Below are 16,590 nucleotides of genomic sequence, written 5' to 3'. Positions count from 1 at the left end.
ATACCTAGAACGCTACACACACTTGGGGTCCGGGTGGGCTGTAGATAAAATCGATAATGTCTATCTAGATATAGCTAACTACGTGCCGTTCAGAGGCGGGTCATACCTAGCCTTGCCTCCCTACTATAGGAACAAACATGCCATAGTAAACGTTAAGAATAGAGGAAACGATTGCCTGAGGTTAGCTATCAGGTCAGCCTTATTTCCAGCTGGCACTCATTCAGATAGGCTTTCTAGCTATCCCCAAGACGATGGGCTCAACTGGGATGGTATAGATGAACCCACCCCCATATCCCAGATCACTAAAGTAGAAAAACAGAATAATCTGGCTATAAATGTCTTTGGACACGAAGGTAACAAAACAATAGTACACAGGGTCAGCCCGGTGAAGGATCGCCAAGTTATCAATATATTCATGATCCAACGAGGTGAAAAGTATCACTACACGTGGATAAAACATCTCATCCGGTTGTTGCACGACCAGTCGAAACACGATGGGGAAAAACACTTTTGTGTACGATGCCTACACGGTTTCAGTCGAGCTGATTTATTAGAATCCCACCGGGATGATTGTCAAGGTGTGGGGCAGACGGCCATACGAGTCGACATGCCTAAGGAAGATAACAAAATCCTAAAATTCAGTAACCACAAGAACCAAATGTCTGTGCCTTATATCATATACGCCGACTTCGAAGCCTTAGTTGTGGGTGGGGATTCCACCAGTGGTAGCTTCACCCACAAGACACAAGAGCATAAAGCCTGTTCGTTTGGATACATTGTCGTCCGTTGTGACGGGGAAACGAAAGCTCCGGTAGTGTATAGGGGCCCTGACGCGGCTGAAAGGTTTCTAAAGTGTTTGCAGGAGGAAGAAAAAATTATTAGGAATGCATTGTATAAAATCGCTCCCATGCGTCTGACCCAAGACGACAAGCTAGCTCACGCTAGTAGCACTAACTGTCACGTGTGTGACTCACCACTTAACGGTGATTCGGTGAGAGATCACTGTCACATAACTGGTAAGTATAGAGGCGCCGCTCACAACGCGTGCAACCTCAAGCTTAAAATCACCCCTAAGACAATAAACATCCCCGTTGTCTTTCACAACTTGAGAGGGTACGACTCACACTTGATCATGCAGGCCATCGCGAAAATCGATGGTAATATAACGTGCATCCCCAACAACATGGAGAGATACATCTCCTTCAGCTTAAACGGACTTAGGTTCATTGACTCGTTTCAGTTCCTCCTGTCGTCACTCGACAGTCTGGTCAAGGCCAACAATACCTTCCCTATCACCGATCGATACACAGACGCCGAGACTAGACCCCTGCTTATGAGGAAGGGTGTGTACCCCTATGAGTACATGGATAGTTGGGCCAAGTTCACCGAGACCAGACTACCCCCTATTGACTGCTTTTATAGCAAGCTGAATGAGGCGTCCGTCTCACGAGATGATTACTCGCACGCGACTAACGTATGGAATAAACTGGGTTGTAAGAACCTGGGTGATTATCATGACCTGTACTTGAGAACAGATGTACTGCTGTTAGCCGACATGTTTGAGACGTTTAGGCGGACGTGTTTAAAGCAGTATAAACTCGACCCCGCATGGTATTACACCAGCCCAGGTCTGTCGTGGGACGCCTTGCTTAAAAAGACCGGAGTTAATTTGGAATTGCTCACAGATTACGACATGCACCTATTCATTGAGAAAGGCTTGCGAGGTGGGATTTCCATGGCATCCAAACGATACGCTAAAGCAAATAATCAATACGTGAAAGGTTACGATCCTAACAAGCCAACCAATCACATTCTCTATCTCGACGCAAACAACCTGTACGGCTGGGCCATGAGCCAGTATCTACCTACAGGGGGATTCGAATGGGTACCCCACGTTGATGTTATGGGGGTTGCACCAGATTCGAACAAAGGGTATATCCTCGAGGTTGACTTAGAGTATCCCAAGGAATTACACACATCGCACAACAGCTACCCCCTGGCCCCCGAACGTATGAGGGTTAACCCAGACTGGATGTCTGAGTACCAACATAACTTATTAGGTGGGCGTGTGACAGACGTTGAAAAACGCGTGCCTAACTTAATGAATAAGACCAAATACATCGTTCACTATCGCAACCTACAGCTGTACCTGTCGTTGGGTATGAGGCTGACCAAAATACACAGGGTGCTCATGTTCGACCAGAGCCCATGGATGGAGCCCTACATCAGAATGAACACAGACCTACGAAAAAAAGCCACCAGTGATTTTGAGAAAAATCTCTACAAGCTCATGAACAACTCGGTGTTTGGTAAGACTATGGAGAACCTGAGGAAACGCGTGACCGTGAAGCTGGTTCGGTCGAGTGAGGAAGACAAGCTCAGGAGATTGATAGCCAGTCCGGCATTCAACCGTAGTAAGATATTCACAGACAACCTGGTTGCCCTACACATGAAGAAAAGCCACATAAAATTCAACCGGCCTGTTTACGTGGGGATGAGCATCCTCGATTTATCCAAACACCTGATGTACGACTTTTACTACAACGAGCTCAAGAAACAGTACGGTGACAGGTGTGAAGTGCTGTACACTGACACGGATTCCCTGCTGATGGAGATTCGAACCGAGGACGTGTACGAGGACATGAAAAAACACCTCGATTTATACGACACCAGCGACTACCCTAAGACCCATGCCATACACAGTACGGTAAATAAAAAGGTCCTAGGTAAGATGAAGGACGAGTGTGCTGGCACGCCCATAGCCGAGTACATAGGTTTGAGACCTAAGATGTACTCCATACTGAAAGCCGACAATAGTGAGATCCGGAAGGCTAAGGGGGTTAAGAAGTATGTGGTGAAACAACACATCAAACACGCCAGATTCAAGGAAGCCCTGTTCAAGACCCGTACCTTTAGGCATAAAATGAACACACTTAGAAGTGATGGACATAAGATATACGGACTGACTATAAACAAGACATCCCTGTCGCCTATGGACACGAAACGTTGGATAGCTATTGATGGGATAAACACATACGCGTATGGACATGAAAAAATTTGAGGCTATTTACTACAGCCCGCGTGGGTACTGGAAAGGAGCTAGCGCAGTAGATAAACTAGCTAAAATAGCGCGAGTACCCACGGAGGAAGCCAAAGCGTGGCTTGAAAAACAAGCCCTGTGGCAGATCTATTTGCCGGCACCACGCTACGTGCCTAGAAGGATGTTCGGTATTAACATACCTAATAGCGTTCACCAGGCAGACCTACTGTTCCTACCCCACGACAAGAGGTACAAGTATGCCTTAACCATAGTGGACGTAGCCAGTCGTTACAAGGAAGCCGAACCCTTGACCACGAAAGATTCGGCCCAGGTAGCCAGAGGATTCGAACGCATATACAAACGCAGCCCGCTGACGTGGCCAACAGAGCTGCAAGTTGACCCCGGACGGGAGTTCATGGGTGCCGTGTCACAACTGCTAGCCAAACACGATACAAAGGTCAGGCGTGGCACGGCCGGAGCCCATCGCAGCCAAGCCATAGTTGAGAGATTTAATAGGACTTTGGCTGAGCGCTTGTTCGGCCATCAGTATGCTAGGGAGATGGTCACCCCTGGAAAACGATCGACTGAATGGGTCACGAGGTTACCAAAGGTGGTGTCGGCAATCAACCATGAAGTCACCCGTCTCACCGGTAAGAAACCGGCAGACGCTATCAAACTAAAATCAATAGTTGCAGAGTCGGCCGCTCCATTGCGTGGGAAGGAGAAACAGATACCAGATAGGGCCCTAGTGAGGTATCTATACCAGCCGGGGGAACACGAGGGTGATAGCTGTAAGCGGGCCACCGATCCTATATGGTCAGTCAAAACTTACAACATAGATAAAGTGGATATGAAAGCCGACGAACCTAACTTATACTACTTGAGGGATGGGCCGGGTAGGGGGTTTGTAAGAGAAGAATTATTGATCGTACCGTACGGCACAGTGTTACCTCCAACACACGTTAAGTAGTAGGGGTAATAGTAGCAAGAGCTAAGGGCCCAACCAAAGCCTTATTTAGTAAATAAGGCTTTGTAGAGACATTTCTTGAAAGTGGTCCAGAACTGTCATTGTATATACTACTCTATTTGGAAATACATTGACGGGATCCCATAATATAAAAAATGATAATGAGATATGCTGCTTTTTCTGCTGACATAAATAAGTGTGCAGGGTCTGAACACATTGTTCGGGTACTTTGAAATAAATGTCTTGAAGGACATTTTGTCTAAAAATGAACAAGAATGCTGTTTTGAGCTTTCTGTTTGGTCAAAAGTGTATACTTTCTTGTGTCATCCAGGTCTCCGTTTTATAAAGCTCTAGCGGTACGACTATCGATCGTTAGTCAATGTTAAAGTATAGGTGCGAATGCTACAAGATATGTTACGAGATCTTATTGATGAACCAGTATTAGACGAACCACGACCTCACAAATGACCCCAGTTTGCATATATGGGAAGACCCTACAGAACATTCGTTGGTTTCACATTAATTTCAGACACGCGCACAACGAGTAAAAGCATTTACTGGTCTAGTTCCCGTTTGGTCGTATGCTTACCGATAGTGTCAATACACTCAAAACAAAATGATTAAATGATAATTATTTACGAGTGACAACTGTTCATAGCTGACTAAATACTGCATATGCTTTTCTGGTATTGATGTCCTATTTTGGTTGCAGCTGCATCAGAAATGTGTGTTTTGATAGTTGTGAGGGAAGAACGGTGGTGGTGAGATGTTTTTATACAAAAGCTTACTGACATAAATCAAGCTATTTATTTCACTACATACAGGTATAAAGATAAGTTGTAATAGACATAAAACTATGTATTTGGTTTGATTCGTTTTCATTAGAGTGTGTTTACACTGTCGGTAAACGTACGACCAAAGCGGAAGTTGACCAGTAGATATTTTTACACGCTCTGCGCATGCGCACAGTGAGTCTGAAATTCATGTAAAACCAACGAATTCCATTTGAAAAATGGGTGAAACGGGTTATCGCCTACAACTTTACAAATTAAATTTCCTCGTGCGGATCGTGTCTGCGGACGGGACACGTGTTAAGCAGAGGCGCCATTGAGTTCACGCCAAGGTCAGCGAGTATTACACGTGCTTAATGCCCAATCTACCTCATATACTTGTAGCAACCAAGTGTAATCGTCTACATTTCCTGCCCCGCCTACTTGTCACAAACGCGTTTTCTGTGCAGGCTCATCTTATATGTCACGCACCCGACTTGCGATAGCTTTGTGAATTTGAGCCCATGTCGGGAACTCACCTTGGGTATATCAGCATATTGCGACAGTGGTGGGGATGGAGGTTGAACATTACTGATGTGATTTAACTGTGGCAAATACAGCCTTTTATCCAGGTTAACGGCAGCCAAAGGATAGTACTCCTCGTGGTGGAAAATATAGTTGTCTATCGAGTAGAAGTCCATAGCAACGTAAAACGTCTTATCCGGCACCTGCTTGAAGTGGGGCGGATCTGCCAGCGTGGTGTTCAACCAGGCCACGGGGGTCAGGTCCGGTGTGCCCTTCTTGTTCCAAGGGTTCAACAGCTGACGCATTTATTAATAAAAAAATCACAGCTTGAAAACATAGCAGTGAGTTTACATTTACGCCGCACTCAGCAATATTCCAGCTATATGGCGGCGGTCTGTATATAATCTAATCTGGATCACACAATCCAATGATCAACAGTAAGAACATCGATCTGCGTAACGGGGACGTCAGCGGGTCTGACCACTCGATCCCGTTAGTCGCCTCTTAGGACAAATATGTGTCACTGAAGGTTAATATTTTAACCCGGACCTTCACGTATATGTCATAAAATAGAACTGAACAATATATTCCATAAAGGCGTTTTTCAGGGGGCGGTGCGGTGTGGTGTGTGTGTATCTGTCTGTCTGTGTATGTTTGTTTTTGTTTTGTTTTGTTTTTTAGTGTTTTATTTAAGGGGGGGGAGGGGGGGCGTTGGGACCAGGGGGAGCAATATGCCATAAGTTGAAATTCTTCTCTTGTGGAAATTCGAATCCGGACCTTAGGCGAGACAAGCAACCCCAATAACCAGCATACTAGGTGATCGCCCTATAACAGACCTACCCCATCTAATTTTGTTTCTCTTTCTCTTTCATTTTCTCTTCAGCTACCAAATTTTGACGTGCTCGGCACTCTATCATATTGAATGTGGCCCTCACTAGGTTTTGCATCTGTTTCACGGACTTTCGAAAACATTTCGGACACTTAGAAACGTTGCGTGAGGTATAGCTGAGAAATATACAAGTCATCATAGAAAATGTATGCCGCTGATGTAGAAGCTTCTCAGTGCATCAAAGAATCGGATACGTTTTGCACCATAACCAGAGACTGATATTATGAACACCGATCAGAGTTATCGAGTACGATGTCACGTATTAACAAGCCGCAAAGTCTGACCACCCAATCCACAAATCGCTCCTGATCTTACTATTCTGTTTCCTGTGACCACATCGCCTCAGTTCTTACCTTGCCTTCTCTCCGACCACTCTCATAGTCTGTGGGTTGACTAGGCTCCGTCTCCGTGGCGTTCTCATACCGCAAGATGGCGACTTGTTTTGCAAACTTGTTATTACAGTCTGCCAAACCTCGACTCCGAATCCAGTAGTTGCCGACATCCTTGTCAGCGTCCAGTATGAAGTCGAACCTAACAACACAGACTGGTTGAAAGACCAGTGTTTCTGATACAATGCTTTAAACATGTAGGATTCTATTGTCTCGTTTTATGTCATTACATACAAACTTTCGGTGACATAGAAACACCCACAGGGTAGACTGGGTTGGGAAACACCAAATCATGGGCAAATGACTGGACTCGGAAACACACTTTTGATGGTGGAAATAACTGAAAGTAACAAGAAAAACAACGTATTCGATGGTACTGTATTTGACACGGCATCATGATCATAACTTCTCGAGAACGCAACAAGAATCAATATCAAAACGTCGCACTCTCGAAACAAATGACATTGTTATCCATCTCATGATGTCATATTATTTGTCTTAGGTTGTCAGTGACAGCTGCCTAACTTAATTTCAGAGGAACAGTGCGAATATTCATTTTCAAATACTGCTGTTGGACATAAAGGTTCATACAAAGTGTCGGATGGGCATTGGTATTCAGCTCACCTTCATTCGCAATAGCTAGTCGCTGATACTCTGCCCTGTCAAGTATGCAAGTATGGAATAAATATTCCATATCAAGTCCCACCATAGCAGGGGATGTTGGATTTACACGATTGAGAAAACAATTGACGAAGAGAAATTAAGAGAAAATGTGACCATTTATTCCATTCCTTTGGAAATGTTTCATCTGGATTATATCATTTTTTTCTCATTTCCGCTGGCACTGGCGAGTGGTATGCTTGCAAAATAGAATGTCTCCTACTTTTTAATGGTATAATTATTTACTATTGGAGGTCGGGTAGCCTTGTCTTCATAGCATTCGCTCGTCACACCGAAGGTCAGGGTTCGATTCCCCACATGGATACAATGTGTGAAGCCCATTTCTAATGTCACTCGCCGTGATATTGCTGGAATATTGCTAAATGCAGCGTAAAACTCACGCTGTCACTAATCATTTACTGCGGCACTGACACTTCATCACAACCTCGATACCTCTCTCCAGCGAAGATATTGAATGAGCTGACAACGACAGGTTCGTGAGGCACGCCATCGGTAGCGATCATGATGATGTCGTGGTGGTCGACGGAGACCTGGATGGGGCAGTTGAGGATGCCGTTGCTGATGACCCGGAAGCGGTACTTCTTGTCCTTCTTGACGTGGAACACGGAATATGGTGTGTAGATGGTCTCGTTGCTCTCCGATGCCTGGAACTCACGGAACGCCCCCCGGCCTGGAAACAAACACATACATATGGATCAAATAACAGTTCTTCTGCATTATCCCTGTGCATCCCTTACATTTAAAAATACTTTAAAGGAATTTGTCGTAAAACGCAGCACAAAACGGACAAAATATAGCTGAAAAGTATTGAAGACTTGTATCTCGAAATATTATTTTATAACGCCAATCAAAATATGTTTATGTGCAGAATGTAGATGGGGGATTAGGCGACAAGGGTAACCTAAGCAACTTCGGAGTTGCAGTTGTCCAGATTTTCCAACAGATTCTGAGGCTGAGCAATGTCTAATCAGGAGTTTAAGCATGGTTTGGGTGATTTACGTCGCACTAAGAGACGTTTCTGCTATATGGCAACAGCGGCCTTTGTAAATAATCGAGTCTCCACTTGTGATTTATATCATGAGTATCAGTCTACGAAATTGTGATACGATACCGATTTTGTTAGTAGCCTCTTACGACAAGTCATGAGTTACTGAAGATTAATTCTATCAGGGACCCTCGCAAGGCAAGATTTTTACTTATACTGACAACACCTTTTCCTCCTTTACAACTTAGGTGGGTAAGGTGTCCTAGATATTCCTTAAGTGATTCATCTTCCTCCCACACCAAGTTTGTTGTAAGAGGTGACCAGCGAAATCATGTAGTAGGCGGTGGTGTAGCCTAGTAGTAAAAGCTTTCGCACATCAGGCTGATAACCTTGTTTCGCTTCCGTAAATGAGTACAATGTGTGAAGCCCGTTTCTGGTGTCCCCTGCCGTGATATGGCTGGAATATTGTTAGAAGCAGCGTAAACCTTAGTCACTCACTCAGTTTCGGTGACTTGCTTGTCATGTCATACTGTTTTAAATGCATAGATCGATGTTCACTATGTCAGCTAACGGGATCCTGTGTTCAAATTCGCTTAGGGTGGTGGGGTAGCCTTGTAGTAACATCGTTACACGCCGAGAACGTGTCATGGGTTCGATTCCCTTAACGGGTACAATATGTGAATCCCATGTCTGGCGACCCTGCTGTGATATTGTTGGAATTTGCTAAAGGTAGCGGAAAACCTCACTCACTCATTCACTCACTCAGATTCGCTTAATTCGTTGAATTGTCGTCATATTCCAATTGCGTACACCAATGTTCATGATGTCAATCACTGGATTTTCCGACCCAGACTCCGTTATTAACAGACCGTCTTCATACAGCTGGACTATGGTGAATGTGACGCAATAAACAAACCAAACAAACTGCGCGCTAACGAGGAATATGAGGTCAGAAACGGTACCTCGTTAGGATGAGAGAGCCTCAATAAACTCAGTGCGCCAAGTGGCAGCAGGAGTTGTATACTCCCCAGGGAGTTGAGATTGAAATACGATGTGCTGTTCAGATTGACATCCAGTGATCGAGGGGAAAATACCAGCGCCTTGAGCATGCACTAGTGCGTGGATATGTGCGCTATATATATATCCTATATGATATCATATATCATGCGGGATTCGGGATTTGAATCCCGAATCTGTAAAAAATATTCAGATATCCCGGATCCGTTTCTAACTTTATGTTCCTGAGCTAGCGTGCCTTTACAATAATCATCCTTAAGGTTAAAACCGTAACACTATGATTCAGGCTTAAAGATTAATTACTAATCAAGATAACACGTCACCGTTGATGAGCATAGACGCCGGTTTGTTGTCGTAACCGGCGTGATGGTGGCCGGCGAACCTGTTGATGGTCAGTTCCACAAGCCAGTCGTGTACAATCATGGCGTGCTCAGGAAGGTCATGGTCGTACAGGTGGGAGGACGGGTCACGTGACGGAGGTTCCCGGATGATCAGCGCCCCGAACAGACCGTCAGATCGATGAACCCCAGCATGACAATGCCAGAAATGAGTGCCACGGTTACCTGCCTTGAACCTTCAGTTGCAAGAAGATGAACGTTTACAGTTATGACTGACCTGTGGATGAATGGCAAATACATGCAACAGCAAGAACAACATCAAAACAGCAATGATTATAAGAAAACACGTTCCCCTTTCTTACATTTCTGTCAGCTAGCATGCATTCAGCAGTAACAGAGCATCCGTCAATAGCAGTAGAACATGTATATGTATGAAAATATGGGAAATCTCATGGGAAATACTCATGGGAACGAATAAAGGAACACCGGAGTACAAGAACGTCACCCACAATGCAATACAAAGAGTAAAGGAGCACTTGTACTTTCAGGTGTTCCCTTATTTGTTTCCATGAGTACATACCAACCTTTATTATCCACTTGCTGAATGAAAATACATCCAGACACAAGGCCTGAGATGGAGCCAGATTTTGGGGATCCGGGCTCCCCAGCCCATATTACTCTACCTCTCCCGGATACCCGTCAATTCCTGACATCAAATTTGTAAGAAATAGGCAATATATTCTTACGCTCGGAGGCTGCAATATCGAGTTTTTCAATTTTTCAATATTTTAACCATGTATTATATTTTTAAAAATGTGACTGCACAATTATGTGTAGATCTTCAAGGACAATATTTATACAACCTTTTAACCATGAAAGAATAATATATTACATTGTTTGTGATATATTAGTCACGTGATCATAACGGGCGCGGTGTAGTGAGACGGGTACCGGGTCAAAGGCATTGCCCACCCGTCCCAAGTATCCGTTCTACCCGTTCCTGTTCTGAAAAACTGTGACGTTCGAGTTCATGTGCTTCACCGGATAGCCATATCAAGTCCATAGCTCGTATCTAACTGTATCCTGTTATTACCTGTTCAACCCTGATTTGGTTGTCATTGGCCATCTTAGCTCCATTCTCGTGCATCGAAATGCACATAGTAGTACAGAACATTAGGTTACTTTATTAAACCGGTTTCGGTTCGTCCTTGCAAGATCAAAACGAAAAGAATTTCTTGTGGTATCGACCGGATACACGGGTAATATTCTACATATGATATATTACGCTAGTTTATACTATGCTTTAACTTGGAATGAAGTGCCGCTACACACAGGGACATGGTTGATCTTAACACGTGACAGCAACATCATGAAGTTCCTAGTTACACTGGTCTGCAGTAGTCTATTCAACTCATTCAGCTGGGTATACACATATTTGTCAGTATTATTTGAAACATCACTCCACGTGCAACATTATACTCGTTTTAATCCTTGCAAACACGCAGTGCTCTGTCGTACAGCGAGCTCTGACAAACGGAAAAATAGAAATCGTAGAAATCTCAAAACGAGGTTCGGCTATTGAGAAACGTTTGGCGATCTGGTACGACCTTGATATCATACCAATCCCATATTGCGGTACAAAATTTCAAGGAGCAAACGCCCCCCCACCCCTCCCCTCCCACAAGCCAAAAAAGATAAAAAGAAAAAAAGAACATAACAGGTGTGCCTGGTGAGTCAGATGAAATGTGAATTGTGACGTCTGAGTTCATGCTGCCTTGCTGCCTACACCTCGCCATAAATTATAGAAAGACGATTTTCTAAGAGTTTAAATTTCACAATTCCTTTGCATATACAATTTTCTTATGGAACATGGAATTGAAATTTTGTGTAACAATAGTTATTTGTGGTGTCTCTTTTCACTTTCACACGAGGAAATGCGCATCGGCTGAAAAGTAGGTCATTATCTGAATTGGGGAACAAGACTCATGTTTCGGTTGGGTAACAACGGTCTGCTGCGGAGCTTGGAACCTTCTCATTGTACAAGACAGGAATCAGTCCAAACGCCTCTTGACTAGAACACGCCGTGAGTACAATACCACGCACCTGTACTGGAACGTGGAGTGGGCTGTGATCGGACACTGGGTGACCATGCTGACGCCATCGAGATGTTGATAACCCTTCTGGAAGACGCCATGCCAGTGGATGGTGACACCCTCGGCACCCTCCATCTTGTTGTGCACGTTAACAACGATCATGTCGTTCTGGCAAACCTTGAAGTAGAGAAACGGTGAATAGACACAACAGAGTGTAACGTTGCATAACAGAATATAAACATTTAACGCAAGGTTATTGTCTGTGTGAGGATTGTTATATTTCATATGATATATTATAATATCCTATGCCTCCATTAATGTTTAATATGGATATAAAATCTGGAATTCCATCATTTTTTATCTACGGTATGTTGGGGCGGTGTGGTAGCCTAGTGGCTAAAGCGCCCGGAATCGACCCCCTACATGGGTACAATGTGTGAAGCCCATGTACGGTGCCCCTTGATGATATCACTGAAAGCGGCGTGAATCTTAATCACTCACTCACTGTATGTTATGATGAACACAACAGGTGTTCATAACATGATAACACATATTTGTGTGAATCGTATAGCGGCAACTAGTTTGCATGTTTGTAAACATGTTCACATCCCCAATACAGATCAATCCTTCTAATGCATACATGAATGATAATTTCACAAATCATCATACTTAATGATGTTACGTGTAGCATATCTAATCTGCACTGAATTAGTCAGCGAGTATAGTTTTATGCCGCTTCTGGCAATATTCCAAGACAAAAATGGCGGGGAACACCAGAAATGGGCTTTACTCATCGTACCCATGTGGGGAATCGAACCTGGGTTTTCTGCGCGACGAGCGAACGCTTTGACCACTAGGCTATCCCAAATATGTAGGACAATACAACGTAAAATTTTGCTATTTATCACCAACAGTTGAAGGTAGATCACCAAATTAAGGTCTGCTTTGAATAGTATTTCAGTGACCTCATCACCGCGTGTTAGTTGAAGCCCAAACTGAAGTAGATACATAAACATAAAGTAGACAAAGTAAATGATAGACTCGCCAGAAATGAATGTCAGTGATAACCTCAAATATGAACCAAAGTACCTGAACGTCACGCCGAATGATGTATGGCAACATACAAGCATCACAGGTGACTGTTATATATGACAATATGACAATGAAGCTGTCCCGCTGAAAAGACGTCACCCCTTTAAATGCCGTCACCTCATGTCTAACATCCGATTCATATACGACACGCATGTATGTACATGTACGTATTTATGCATGTACTTCTGGAATAGCTGGGATCAAACCCCGGACTGCGACGTAATGCGGGATCACGCTGTCTACTACACCACCGACCGGCTATATGAACAGGTGCACGAAGGTATATCTCTGTGATCTGAAGTTGCAGTTGAAATATCCATGTCGGAGCTCTGTAGGCTATTTATTACCAATGTAAAAAATGCAGCTGAGTTTTCTCGTTTTTAATGCTGTTTTCAACGAGAGTTTATGTTGCTTGTACATGTTGAAAACTCCAAAAAGCTAACAAACCGAATATGGAATGCATTGTGCGTGACACACACAACACTCATTTAAATGTATGCATACAGAAAACATGTTTTTACGCTGACGCTTAAATGTAAATCTAAGTGTCCCGCTGATGGTGACTATGATCACACTGAAGCAAACGTACATGCATCGATACTGCACATGTCAGTCATATAATGCAGGTGGAGTAGTTTGACAAGTACACTTGGAGATCGGAGTTAGAAAAGGTCGTCAGTAACACATGCTTGTCATGCGAGGCGACTGACGTGATCGGGTGGTCAGGCTGACTTGGTTGACACATGTCATCGGTTGCGAGTTGGGTAGATCGATGCTCAAGATGTTGATTAAAGGATTGTCTGACCGCTGCCATATAGCCAACAACGATTATATTGCAACATGCAATGTTCATCACGTTGCCTACCCCACCCCCACCCCCACCCCAAAAAAAAAACAAACAAACAAAAAAACAACATTAACTACGTGATCATTAACTACGTGATCGACAGGTGCAAGATGATTGTGAAAATTAATGGCCTCCAGTGATTCATTGACTTTTTTGAAAACTGTCAAGATCAACAATGACACCCAGTAGTATACAAAATGAGGTTAAGGGACCGCAGAGGAGCAGAAGGGCCAAGGAGCCTCCAAATGGCCCGCTAGCACGGCAAGCCGAACCGCAACAAGGATATCGGAACACTATTCGGCACACACCGTTGCCCAACTACGGGTCTCCCAACGACATGGAAACAGCAGCCCCTCAGTGCTACGAATACAGAAAAGCCGCAGACGTTCAGGTAGGAATCTACACGTGCAAAAGTTTGACGTAGCCAAATACGAAGGGAAGAACAGACTGTTGCCTACTCACACCATGTGTCGGGGGCTGGTGCGTTGTGTACGTGCATTCCATACGTTTGATTTAAGAATGATGATCAAGTGAAATGGAGGTGTTATTCATAAGATGTCTATCTTTGAAAAGTTTGTTATGCCTTACACTATCCAAACTGAAAGTTCAGGTGCCCTTGGATTTTCAAAGAGTATATTTACACAGTACCCCCAAACCACTTGGTTACCAGGGATATTGTTTGGCTGCATTTGGATATGCATCCATCAGTAGGAACAGAAACAAAAAACCAAAAGCAGAGGTACTTACTTGATTGTCGTATTGTTTTACGCCACACTCAGCAATATTCCAGCTATATGGCGGAAATCTGTAAATAATCGAGTCTGGACCAGACAATCCGGTGATTAACCTTTAGGATACAATGACATGAGTCAACCAAGGCGATTGGCCTTACCAACCCATGGTTGTCGTAAGTGGCGGTCAGCGGGATCACGCCATTGTTTCCAAGTAGCGTAGATGCTCTTGCTGATGATCATTGGATTGTCTGACCCACACTTGATTATTTACGAAACGCCCCCATATAGCTAGAATATTGCTGAATGAGACGTTAAACAACATACAACATGAAATATGATTTATTCGCCCCTTACATCTTACCTGTATAGCAGGTCCTGGCAGCATCCTGTTTGTCGTGATGATCCCCCTCCCGACGCCGTCAGCAGCGACACAGTGTGGCCGGTAGCAGTCTGTGATGTTGTACGGACAGTCGTAACAGGCCTTGGTCAAGACGAAGTAGTATTCCACTGTGAAGTTGTAGACGCAGGTCATAGGTGTCGCTCCCTCCTCACACTCACGAGTACAAGGGTGGTTGACATAATCTGAAATATACACAATTATTATCAAGTATTTAATGTTTTGAGACAAGAAGGAGACAACCATATGGGCACACATTGTGCTTCATCTTTTTCCTAAGCTGGTTCTGCTCTTAATTTAGTGCGCATGAAATCATTTTTTGACGAATCATTGACGAAAATCATGTCCTAGACTATGCGCTATTTTGCGTGGTTTTTGGGTGTGTTTTTTTAGGGGCGACCCAAAAGTAATTGGCCTAACTAGATGTTCAATGTTTGAAAAGCTCTTATAGTATTTTAAAGGAATCACTGGCAAAAGCCATATCCAAACTTTCACATATACTCTTTCAAAAAACCAGGGGTGCCTGAACTGTGGTAGTAAGTAGTCATCACAACACATTGGAGTATAATATTTCTTTAAAACATGCAGCAAAAAACATATTAAAAAACAAAACAAAAACGATCTACCATTTAGTATCCCGTGGATGAAGCAGTGCGCTCATGTAAAATATTTTCAAGTATAGTATTGGATGACTCCCCGTCATAATCCACAGTGATGTATTTGGATTGCTTGACTTAAATTTAGATGGTAGATATTCTTTTTAAGGACGCCCCTTATTTTAGTCTTTCAAAAGCATTGTGTCTAAATATTTAAGCCGACACTGTTCATATATAGAGAGCTGACTCTTGTGTTACCATTTAGTATTTAGTTTGATAACTTGGAATCAGGTATGAGTAAGTGAAAACATTAGAATAAGTTATGTCCTTAGTGGGTGAGAGTTTAGTTTTACATTGCAGTATGGCGGTGGTCTCTAAATATTCGAGTCGGGACAAGACAATCCAGTAATCAACAGCATGGGAAACGATGACATGTGTCAACCAAGTCAGCGAGCGGTACCACCCGATCCCGTTAGTCGCCTCTTACAAGCATGGCCGACTAATCTGGATCTTCTTTGGTTTTTATTGAAGGACACTGTCAGACAGTTTGTACTTGTGCTGCGTAGGTGGATAGGATTTTCCCAGCTTGTAAAGCGCCATATCGCAATGGCAGAACGCTAGGGGAATACTGTACGGTCGAAACCGCATTCAGCAAAATTCTAGCTATATAGGGGCGTTCCCTGGGTAACCGAATATGGTTCAGACAATCCAGTGATCAACAGCAAGAGCATCTACGATATTGGGATACGATGGCGTAAGCCCATTGTTCGCCTCTTACGACAATCATGGGTTGATGAAGACCAGTTCTCTTTGTTGGCACATGCCGTGGTATCCTACAGGTGCATATCGATGATCATCCTGTTGACCACTGTATCCAGACTCGATTATTTACAGACTGCCGTCATATAGCTGAAATAAACACCCATACATACCCTGTTTAAATGTTATCCAAATATTCACTTCATATCTACACTCTCTAAATATGATCTATCTGTAACCAAAGCGACTGCTATCAGTTTTCATTCCAACTGTAAATACATCTCATTCATACAATCTGTTTACAAACTTTCCAAATACCATCCACTTACACAACACTTTGTCTGAACACCACCCGCAGACCCACTCCGCCGACACACTATCTAAATACTGTCCGTTCACTATCAATATGAAAAGTTTCAAAATACCGTTCATTTATACAACCCAATACCTTTCAGTCAGAATAGGCTGAGA

General features: G+C 43.6%; 1 protein-coding gene across 1 annotated transcript in view; it reads right to left on the bottom strand.

The window, feature by feature from the left end:
* LOC137282647 (uncharacterized) overlaps positions 1-16,590 on the bottom strand; it is a 47,432-nt gene that overhangs the window by 13,358 nt on the left and 17,484 nt on the right. The window contains exons 2-7 of the mRNA XM_067814435.1: positions 14,729-14,949; positions 11,705-11,871; positions 9,587-9,837; positions 7,694-7,931; positions 6,545-6,722; positions 5,317-5,598 (exon numbers count right to left, since the gene is read on the bottom strand). Coding sequence (XP_067670536.1) covers positions 5,317-5,598; positions 6,545-6,722; positions 7,694-7,931; positions 9,587-9,837; positions 11,705-11,871; positions 14,729-14,949 — 1,337 coding nt within the window. The remainder of the gene's footprint in view (positions 1-5,316; positions 5,599-6,544; positions 6,723-7,693; positions 7,932-9,586; positions 9,838-11,704; positions 11,872-14,728; positions 14,950-16,590) is intronic.

The sequence above is a fragment of the Haliotis asinina genome, chromosome 4 (assembly GCF_037392515.1).
Source record: "Haliotis asinina isolate JCU_RB_2024 chromosome 4, JCU_Hal_asi_v2, whole genome shotgun sequence".
NCBI lineage: Eukaryota > Metazoa > Mollusca > Gastropoda > Lepetellida > Haliotidae > Haliotis > Haliotis asinina.
The sequence above is the reverse complement of the archived record's forward strand: the minus strand, read 5'-3'. Positions and strand labels throughout refer to the sequence as shown.